Source organism: Nicotiana sylvestris, chromosome 7 (assembly GCF_000393655.2).
Source record: "Nicotiana sylvestris chromosome 7, ASM39365v2, whole genome shotgun sequence".
NCBI lineage: Eukaryota > Viridiplantae > Streptophyta > Magnoliopsida > Solanales > Solanaceae > Nicotiana > Nicotiana sylvestris.
In genome coordinates, this window is record NC_091063.1 from 17082689 (window position 1) to 17094354 (window position 11666).

The window sequence follows — 11666 nt, forward strand, 5'->3', positions numbered from 1 at the left end:
GAGAAGATGTCTTTTTTCGGCTCGCTGGAAATGTCCAATCTCCGGCTACTTCTTCTCCATCACCTTTCGAGGTTCAAACCATGTTCTTGTCCAAGCTTCGAACCCGGTCGACGAATCCGACCCATCATTTCTCCACCTCTCCAGCTCGGTTCGGCTCATGCTCTGTGTGGGTCCTAGTCCGGTCACTTCTGAAACCTTGGATGCTTACCCTTCCTTAGAGTGCATCGTGGGTACAAGCGCCGGCATTGACCACTTTGACCTCGCCGAGTGTCGCCGCCGTAACATCCGCGTTACCACCGCTGGAGATTCATTCTCCGATGACGTCGCTGACTTCGCCGTCAGCCTCTTGATTGATGTCCTACGTGGCGTCTTTGCCGCTTACCGGTTTGTTTGTGCCGGTTCTTGGCCTGTCATAGGAGAGTCGAGTCCTCTCGGTTATAAGGTCAGTATTGTTTTTCTACATGCTGGAACATCTTCATGATTCATGATCACGTCCCATTTCTCTTTATTTTTAGTTAAAAATAAATTTTCTATTTCTCCAATGAGTTTTAATGTTTTATATTCCACTGATTTGACTGTGGTCAAGATTGAACCTTTTCCAAAGTATCAACTCAGTTGAAAAGTGTGCCATTGTCTTATGTTTCTTTTAAAAAATTAAGCAGGTTGACAATATTTGAAATTGACGGAGAGCAGCTCATATGAAAATATTAATCTCCAAATTCCTTATAGATCGCAACATATAAGCTTTCAAAGTCGGGTTAGTAATAGCAGAATTTCCTGTGACGCAATCGCAAAAAGGTTTCCGCGATCGTGATTCACAATGCCCAAACCAACAATTTGCTCTTCGCTAACGTGACCCAAAGTCCGCAATCGCGATGCACACCCTTGTGGCAAAAAGCAACTAAAAATGGCATGCAAATCATCCGAAATCACCTCCGAAATTCACTCAAGCTCCTCGAGATCCCGTCCGAATATACCAACTAGTCCCAAAACATATTATGGTCCTACTCGAGGCTTCAAATCATACATAATAATATCAAAACCACGAATCGTCGATCAAGATCAATCTTTTAAGTTCATAAACGTCAAACTTTGAACCAAGCGTCTCATTCAAGCTTAATCAATCCAGAATGAATCCAAATTTTGCATACAAGTTCCAAATGACATATCGAACCTATAGGATACTCTTTTTATATATAGGATACTAATAGCGATGTTGTGCTGCTGCCTCAAACTATAGAGCTGGATGTTATGATTTCACTTGCTAATTTGCACATTGCCGTTTACCCAACTTTTGTTTTTTTAAGTGTCTTGTGGAGTCATTATGGGTTGTTTGAGGTTAAAAATTTCAATCTTAGTAAGAAGACTTTTTTCTCAAATCTTCTTAAACTATTTTGAGTTTTTCAAGCGAAAATCAAATTATTTGATTCTTAGAATGACTTCACCGCAGTTAAGATTAATACAACCTGCTATAATTGCAAAATACTAAGTACTCTGGAAAGCGTAAAAAGTTCTAAGCAATATGACTCCATCAGCTTTCCAGGACTACTCCCGTTAACTTAAATTAGATTTTGGCCTACCTCATCCTATGTTACTTTTTGTTCCCGAGCTTTCCAGCCGCTCGAAATTTTCGAAGAACTTCTCCATTGGTTGTTGTTTTTGATGCTGTGAGTTTGATGTATTCTTTTGATACCTTAAAAAGCAATTTTAGATTTGTCAAGTGTTTAAGTCTAGCATCAAAGATTTAAAAGTTTGCTTTGCGTTCAGTGAAGAAGAGGCCATCCGGGAACGAGCCTAGATTGTCAACTGTTTTGTTTGCTTGAAATTTTAGGTTTGTCAATTTTAATGCTTCGAGTTTGATGTATTCTCTTGTTTTTCTTTGCATTCGGTGAAAGTCAAGTGATGGAATGCAACAACGAAGAGGCCATCAAGGCTAGAGACACTGCTGAAAAGATGATGAAACCTGGTGATGTGCATTGTTCTGAAGGTTGGTACGACATTTTTCAAGTGGAGAAAGTAGCTAATGATGCTCTTATGATAACGCAATTCTGCAAGTTCGCTCTCTTATTGCATCCTGCTAAGATTAAGTTCCATGGTGCAGCTGTTGACTTTAAGCGGATTCATGAAGCAAAATTATTCTTTTTGGATAAAGAAAAACGTACAGAGTATGACGATAAAGGCCGCACTCCTTCAGGAAGCTCTGAAGTACCAGTGCAGAATACAAGCTGCCAGCCCGGCATCAGGATGCATCCTTGCACACCAAACTATTTCCATGTCACATCAGAATTCATGAATCAGCAAGGTACTCAATCAGAGTTTCCCTCAGGGGCGGGTAAGGAGTTTAATAGCAATGGAAACTCGGAAAATGCATATGGAAAATTGAACGAGGGCTTATCAGGGGAATAAATAGAAAAACACAAAGAGAAGGAAGGCATCAACAAATGACGGTGAAGAAGGCCTTCTATCTCTTTCAAACGGAGCTCAAGTGAACCCGGAATCTGAAGGAGAGATATCTTGGGTTAGGGAAAGGAAATACACATCCTGCTTATTGGAAGTATAATCCTATGAATCCCGTAACTTCCGCATTACAAGCTAATAATGTTCAACGAGAGTTTCATAACTTTGATGAGATGAGATCACCGGAGAAGTTTCAATTTGGTCAATTATATGCTATCTTTGATGATGATAACGGCATGCCGATGTACTATTACCAGATAAAGAAGATAGATCATATACTATTACTAGATAAAGAAGATAGAACATATCCCCAATTTGGTGTTGCATGTCTACTAGCTTTATGGTTGTTCACCACCTAAAGGTACATTGGCATGATAAAGAAATGCCAATTGGTTGTGGAATCTTTGAGCTTCGACATACAAATTTGCACTAAATGACAACTAATTCCTTTTCGCATCAAGTAGGACCAGAACCTACGGGCAAGAAGGATGTACACAAGAGCTTCCGCAAAAGAGGTGAAGAGAAGGGTGCGAACAAGATATTCCCCAAAAATGGTGAAGTTTGGGCTGTTTATAAATACTGGAGTGCTCAGCTGAAATTTGACAAACTAGAGAATTATGAGCATGAAATTGTTGAAATGATACACTAGACTCCATTCAGTCGTCAATACAAAGCAAATGATAAGGAACTGCTTGTTGATCGAGCTCCTAGAAGCCTCGGAGGCAGCCACCTTTCTCTTCTGTCAGGCGAGAAGCAGGAATTTGATGAGAGAACCTGAGCTGCTCGGCTAGAGATATTTCCACCATTCCATTTTCCTCTTCTTCCACTTGAGGCTTGTAGACAATCTTAAAACCATTTACTCGTATTAAGAACTTTACGGATAATTTCATGTTCATAATCCTCCAGTTTGTCAAATTTCAGATGAGCACTCTAGCTTTTATAAACATCCCAAACTTCATCATTTTTGGGGAATATCTTGTACGTACCTTTCTTGTCACCTCTTTTGTGGAAGATCTTATGTTCATCCTTCTTGCCCGTAGGTTCTGGTCCTACTTGATGCGAAAAGGAATCAGTTGTCATTTCGTGCAGATTTGTATTTTGAAGCTCAAAGATTCCACAACCAATTGGCATTTCTTTATCATGACAATGTATTATGCCTTTAGGTGGTGAACAACCATAAATCCAGTAGACATGCAACGCCAAATTAGGGATATGATCTATCTTCTTTATCTGGCAATAGTACCTTGGCATGCCGTCGTCATCGTCATAGATATCCCAAAATTGATCAACTTGAAACTTCTTAGGTGATCTCATTTCTTCAAAGTTGTGAAACTCTGGTTGAATATTATTAGCTTTCTGTGCGGAAGTTACGAGATACATGGTATTATACTTCCAATCAGCAGGATGTGCATTTCCTTCAGACTGCCTCTTCTGATTAACCTAAAATCTCTCTCCTTTAGATTTCGGGTTCAATTTCACTCCATCTGCAGGAGATAGAATGTCTTCTTCTTCGTCACTTGATGATGTCTTCCTTCTCTTTGTGTTTTTCTGCTTATATTCCCCTAATAAGCCGTCATTCAATTTTTCATATGCATTTTCTGAGTTTCTATTGCTATTAGACTCCTTACCTGCCTCTGAGGGAAACTCTAATTGAGTACCTTGCTGATTCATGAATTCTGATGTGATATGGAAATCGTTTTGGTATGCAAGGATGCGTCCTGATGTCTGGCTGACTGCTTGTATTCTGCACTAGTACTTCAGAGCTTATTGAAGGAGTGCGGCCCTTATCGTCATACTCTGTACGTTTTTCTTTATCCAAAAGGAACAATTTAGCTTCATGAATTCGCTTAAAGGCATCAGCTGAACCATGGAACTTATTTTTATCAGAATGCAATGAGAGAGCGAACTTTGGAACTGCGTCATGATAAGAGCATCATTAGCTGCTTTTTCCACTTGAAGAATGTCGTACCAACCTTCAGAGCAATGCACGTCACAAACCAACGTCTGTATATTGTTCTGGGCTTTAGATGCAAACTCTTTAGCTCCTTTGAAATCTCCAGCTTTCATCATCTTTTCAGTGATGTCTCTAGCCTTGATAGCCTCTTTGTTGTTGCAGTCCATCACTTGACTTCCGCTGAATGCAAAGAAAAGCAAGAGAATACATCAAACTCGAAGCATTAACATTGACAAACTTAAAATTTCAAGCAAACAATCAAACAGTTGACAATCTGGACTCGTTCCCTGATGGTATCTTGTTAACTAAACACAAATCAAAATTTTAAATCTTCGATTCTAGACTTAAACACTTGACAAACCTAAAATTACTTTTTAAACAAAATAATACATCAAACTCACAGCATCAAAAACAACAACCAATGGAGTTCCTCGAAAATTTTGAGCAGTTCTAGAGAAACATAACAGACATGTGCCAAGGACACTAACTTAACTCGGGAACAAAAAGTAATATAGGATGAGGTAGACCAAAATCTATGTTCTACAACTACAACACAAGTTAACGGGAGTAGTCCTGAAAGTTGATTGAGTCATATTACTTAGAACTTTTTACGCTTTCCAGAGTACTTAGTATTTTGCAATTATAGCAGGTTCTGTTAATCTTAACCGCGATGAAGTTATTCCAAGAATCAAATAGTTTGATCTTCGCTTAAAAAACTCAAAATAGTTTCATAAGATTTGAGAAAGAAAATCTTCTTACTGGGACTGAAATTTTTAACCTCAAACAACCGATAATGACTCCACAAGACACTTAAAGAAACAAAAGTTGGCTAAACTGCAATGTGCAAATTAGCAAAGTGAAATCAATAACATCCAGCTTTGTAGCTTGAGGAAGCAGCACAACATCGCTAGTAGTATCCTATAGATAAGAAAAGTACCTAAACATACAAAAAGCCTAGAGCCGTGAGAGCAAAAGTTATCTGGAAGCAAGTAATTAAATGCAACTTTACTCAGATATAACAGAAACAACAAAGTCCAAACTAAACGTGACTCATTTCCTCGATTTTTATTTACTTAAAGATACAAATCACACAAATGTACGTTGCAGCAAAAAAAACACCTACTATAAAACAGGGACGTCGACCGATCCATACTTTGCCATTTCAAAGCCAAAAAATAGGAGCAAAATCTCAGATGTAGTCACAATTTAACGTTCAAAAATTCTTTCTGAAGGTTTGGAAAAAAAAAATGCACCCTGGAAGTGAGATAGTTTCATTACCCAAAAGGAGAGTGATTGTTTCAAAGATTTATCTGGAACCTGAAAAGAATGTTGCAAGAACTAAACCCAGAAAAGAGAAAACGAAAATGAAAATGAAACTTATGGTTAAAAAACACTCTTTTGCAACCACATGCATCATACATGGAGGACGGATGCCTTCTCCTAATCTTCCAATATATAAAAAATTAAACGTGAAATTGAAAAAAAAAAAATCAACTCTTCCCATCTCAAGTAAGAATAGAAGAGAAGGATGATAAGATATTACCTTAGCTTCAGAGGACGAGAGAGGCACTGGTGAGAAGAATGTGACTAGGGGTGACTATTTTGGAGAAAATTTGAAGTGAAACCACTTATACAAGCTTTGAAGACTATTACTCCAACTCAGAAGTTTTCTAAGGGGGAGCTTAAATTACAATTGCAGTAGATCAAATTGACGGTCTTACCCCTCCAAATCCTTGCAGGTTACTTTTTATTTTTTGTCCTTTTTATCCTTAGGCTCAATTTTTATAGGCCCTCTCACCACCTTTATGGTTCTGGTTCAGCATACTGCCAGTCCTCTTTTGTCGTCCTTTTCCCACTACCTCAAATCCATAGATTTAATAAATCTCCAATTTATAAGCTTATCTCAAAGTTAATTTGAATTTTTTTCGGTGTAACCCCTATCGAAATTCCATAATTAATTTTTTTTTTGGTATATCATCCATAGATTTAATAAATTTTTTAGTATTAAATATTGTGTTCTAGAGTTTTGGAAAATCATTATAAGAAAAGAATAAATTACATGGGAATTTTTCTATGGATTCTAAAAAGATTCAGATGGAAAAACCTTCGCATGTAATTATTACATGCGAAGTTTAAAATCCTCAGGTACATTACCTAGGAATTTTTAACCCGCATGTGTATTACCTGCGAATTTTTTCACACGAAATACTAAAAATCGCAAGAAACTTTTGGGAAAAATTCGAGAAAATAGATTGTAACGACCCGATCGGTCGTTTTGAGCTCTAGCGTATCGTTCCACAGTTTGTGGCCATGCGCAGCTTCATTTCAGGTATTATGAGTTGTACGCATGGTCAGAACTGAATTTCGGGAAGTTCGGAGTTGATTTGGAAAGAGAATTCTCATTTCGAAAACCTTAAGTTGAAAGAATTGACTAAGATTTGATTTTTGAGTAAACGACCTCGGAATCGGAATTTGAAGGTTCCAGCAGGTTCGTATGATGATTTTGGACTTGGGCGTATGTCCGGATCGGGTTCTGGAAGACCGGGATCGTTTTGACACCTATTGTAGAAGTTAGCATTTTTGGAAGAATTCCATAAGTTTGGGCTGAAGTACATTTCAGTCTTATCGATGTCCGTTTAGGATTCCGAATCTGGGAGTAGCTCCGTATGGTGATTCTGGTATTGGGAGCGCGATCAAAAGTGAATTCGAAGGTCCGTGGGTCATTTTGGAGTCATTTGGCTAAAGATAGAAATTTGAAGGTTTTTGAGAAGTTTGACTGGAAGTGGACTTTTTGATATCGGGGTCGAATTCCGATTCCGGAAGTTGGAGTAGGTCCGTATTGTCAAATATGACTTGTGTGCAAAATTTTAGGTTAATCGGACGTGATTTGATATGTTTTGGAATCGAATGTAGAAGTTTGAAATTCTAAAGTTCATCAAGCTTGGATTGGAGGTCGATTCATGATTTTAGCGTTGTTTGATATGATTTGAGGCCTTGAGCAAGTCCGTAAGGTATTTTGGGACTGGTTGGCATGACTGGTTGGGGTCCCAGGAGCCTCGGGTGGATTCCGGATGGTTAACAGATCAATTTGGAATTTGAAGAAGGATGGAAGTAGCTGGTATCTGGTGTAACCGCACCTGCGAGATTTGGCCACACGTGCGGAGACGTAGAAGCGGCTAGGAGGGCGCAGATGCGGTGCTGGGCCAGAAGTGAAGAAACCGCAAATGCAGTTGTATAGCCGCAGCAGCAAGACCGCACCTGCGGTGGTTGAGGTGCAGAAGTGGAAAGGGCAGCCTGGTGAGAAACCGCAGAAGCGGGTAGTGGGCGCACCTGGGGGACCGCAGAAGCGGTCAAGTGACCGCAGGTGCGGAAATGCTGGAGGCAGTAAATTCTTTTAAATCAGGGGTTGGGTTCATTTCAACCCCATTTATTCCATTGTAGCTGATTTTAGAGCAACTTTGAGATGCCATTTTCACCACCAAGTATGAGGTAAGTGGATTCTACTAAGTTTTGAGTTAATACTTGGATTATATACGAATTTGAGCATGAAAATTTGGTAGAAGTTGTGGGTTTTTGGTAGGAGACCTAGAAATTTATATTTTGAATTTTTACCACGATTTTGGGCATGGAATTAGGAGAAAATCATATATTTGAGTTCGTGAGTTCATGAGTAAACTTTATCTTCAAAAAAATTCTGAATCCGGGCACGTGGGCCCGAGGGCAATTTTGTCAACTTATCGATCGAGGTTTGGAATTGTTATAAATTGGATCATAATGAGTAATTGAACATATATTAATGGATTTGCGTAATTATTGGCTAGTTTTGGAGCATTTAACATCGATTCGAGCCTTCAGAAGGGCGTGAAATGCCGGTTATGGATCTTCGAAGTGAGATAAGTCTCCTTTCTAAAATTGTAAGAAGGAATTGTCTCCACAGGTGAAATAATTGGTTATGTGCTCCTATTTATAGGGGATACGTATGCACGAGGTGACAAGAGTCCGTGCATAGCTACTATTATGTTTAAGTCCGAGTAGTCTAGGACCCAAAAGCATGTTGTACTTGGAATATTTGTAATCTTATTGACAGTTTGAATTGCTTAAATCCCATTGAATTAGTAAATGAATTTCTAAAAATATTAAACTTCATTTTCTTGAATTGATAAAAGGGAATTGGCATTTCTTTGGATAATTATTCCCTGATGAATTCTTGATTGACTCATTGTTGTGTTTATTTATATTTGACCACGTCGCATGTGTGATTCACGAGCGGGGTAATAGATTCATCTATGGTTCGCGTCGTTCGACTCTTGACAGTGCACATTTTACATTATATTGGATCGGGCCATACGACCTCGGCATGATTTGCGCATGCTTGTATTACTTGCCTTGAGATTTATTGAAATTGATATTTGCTCTCATTGACTTGAGATAAATTGATAATTAATAGATTATGAATTCGGAGACTTTTTAATATAAGAAGGAACGTTTACCTATTTCGTGACTTATTTGAATATACTGTCGTTTTCAATAAATCCATGATTATTCGTATTAATAAGATATTACTATTGAACCATTAGTAAGTGTCGAAGTCGACCTCTCATCTCTACTTCTTCCAGATTAGACACAATACTCATTGGGTACACGTTATTTTCGTACTCATACTATACTTGTTGTGCATTTTTGTTTTACAGGTTCATGTGTGGCTAGTGACTTAGTGGCATAGTGGCATGGTTGATACGGAGACTTAGGTGAGCTGCAATTATCGAGACGACTCGCAGCCAGTAGAGTCTCCTTTATAGTATTGTACTGTATTTTTATTTCTGTCCACTTGTATTCCGGATAGTTACTGTATTTTATGTCATTTCCCAGTAAATGCTCATGCACTTGTGACACCAGGTTCTGGGATGATTATGTGGTATCTTGTATTAACTTCTTAATATTTATATTTATTTTGAATTGATTACCTTTTACTAGTAGAACTGAAGGAAAATTCATAGTTTTCAAAATTATTAAAACGTGCATTTAATTAAGTATTTTGGTTGGCTTGACTGACAGCGATGTCTGGTGCCATCACGATCCTTAGTGAATTTTGGGTCGTGACAACATGGTATCAGAGCACTAGGTTTCCCTTAGGTCTCACGAGTCATGAGCGAGTCTAGTAGAGTGTTGCGGATCGGTACAGAGACGTTTGTACTTATCTTCGATAGGCTACAGGGCTGTTAGGAGAACTTCCCTTCTTGATTCCTCATCGTGCGATTTGATTCCTTGAGGCTTATGCCCTTTTTTCCTTCCTACTCAATCTTACGCGACGCGAACCGCTTGTCATAAATCGAGAATTAAATAATTGTAATGGTTCTACAGATGTGGTGTGGGATGTTTCTCCCGGTATAGTTTGTTGGGCTATTGTCTTCGCCTTGCGGAAGGATTTTTCTATCATTTCAGATCGGTAGTTGTGCTTCTAAGAGCTTGGAGGATATGCATAGGTTGATATGATGCTCACGATTGGTTATCGCACAGTATTGACTTGATGGTAAGATACTTGCCTATGTGTTGGGACGGTGAATAATTTGAAAGGAAGTCTACTCAGTGCACGATTCAGATATCTGATATTTCATTTCTGGCGGAGGAAAAACAATTGGCCTATGAATGATTTGGGGGGATGGAGTAATGAGACTTGGTATTTTTAAGCGTGGTGGAATTTTCATTTGCGATGTAGTGTCGTCGTCCTCGATTGTATGGCTTAAGTTCGCCGGTGTTATGATCTTCTTCAATTTGCCTTTGGGGTAAGATATTATGAGATAATATGGGAGAAACGACTGTCAGAGATCGCATGGTACGGTGGTTCAGGATTGAATCGGTGTTTCTAATATTGACGGCTCGAGAAAGATTTTCTTCGGAAAAGTTTAAGGTTAGTAGCGATTTGAGGGTTCAAGTGCTGCGAAGATAGATTTTATTTAAGGCAACAACTGAGCACCAAAGGATGAGAAAGGACATGTCGGGAGTGTCAGGCGGTGTTTAAAATTTCTAGAAGGCTAGGTATAAGAATGCAAAGGTTGAGTAGTCGATTAAAGGGGTGAGTTCCGCTAAAGTGGGAGAGTGACGGAGTTGCATATGAGCTTTGTGGTAGGATAACTACACACCTTAAAGGGGGTTTGGAATAATTTGGGAATTTTAGTGATTGGTAATTGGGGTTTACGGAAATAATCTGAAGTATTGGCTATTACGCGGCGGGAGATTGGATATGACTAAAGGGAGTTGCTTGATATAAAGAAGGATACAACATAACTTTGAATCGGAAGATATTGTCGCACATTCGGTTGATGTCCATGAGGAGTGAATGGACTTGTGCATCTAGAGAGTGAGCTCGGACTCAGGATAGGTTATTGATGTCGTAGTGATTGTACACCATGAAACAGCGTTGGAAGATGTCGGCACGTAAACTCCACATGTGGGTTATCTCCAGTGAGCAGATTGGTTGTCGCATGGTTGGCGAAGCCTATGCGAAGAATTCTATTGGTTATACAGCAAAGAGATCGGTCGTGCGAATGTAGTTGATGATTCAGAGTATAAAAGGGGTTTTACAGAAAGATTCAGAGAATTTTGGTGGTTGATTGCGCAAGGTTATGTTAATAAGAGATAGAGAATCCTGGTGAATTCCAAAGTTGTGTAATAGTGGCTTCAAGCTATGTAGGAGAGTCCCACCTCCTATGATTGGGTTGCATGGTTAACTACTTGCGAGATTTCTGGTTATTAGCATATTAATGGGTTATTTCAGCTACGGGAAGAGAACATAAGTGGTAATTTGAGCAAAGTAATTGTTAAAGGTGTGCTATGGTTGGCCTTATTGGCTCATGTTCGAACTTGGGGTAGGATTCAAGATTTATGCCTTGTATAGATGCGGGTTTCAAGGGAAGTGATTCTATCGGGTGCTTCGCCGAGAGGGTATTCATGTTCTAGAGGATTCATGGAGTTGATTATATTCGGGGCCAAGTCAGAGCGGGTGGATCTCAACAATGGTCCTAGTGGATTCAAAGGGGTAAAGTGTGGTGCCTAATAATTTTGAGCCTATAGGTACGATTAAGAATCAAGCTTTTGTAGCAGCTTATGAGAAGAGGCCCAGAATGTTCTATGATGTTTTGACTTGCAGTGTAGCATTTGGGAGGAAAATGAGAAAAGACTTCGGATTCGTAGTGGGATTATCAGAATGGGCATACTAGTTGAGGATGCGAAAGTGAGCACAAGGGAGGTGTGCAAT

General features: G+C 39.1%; 1 protein-coding gene across 1 annotated transcript; it reads left to right on the forward strand.

Moving 5' to 3' along the window:
* Positions 1-4562, forward strand: LOC104216877 (uncharacterized). Its single transcript, XM_009767012.2, has 2 exons — positions 1-1987; positions 2102-4562. The coding sequence occupies exons 1-2, from the start codon at positions 1903-1905 to the stop codon at positions 2404-2406; spliced, it is 390 nt and encodes a 129-aa protein (XP_009765314.1). The 5' UTR covers positions 1-1902; the 3' UTR covers positions 2407-4562.
* Positions 4563-11666: the final 7104 nt, after the last annotated feature.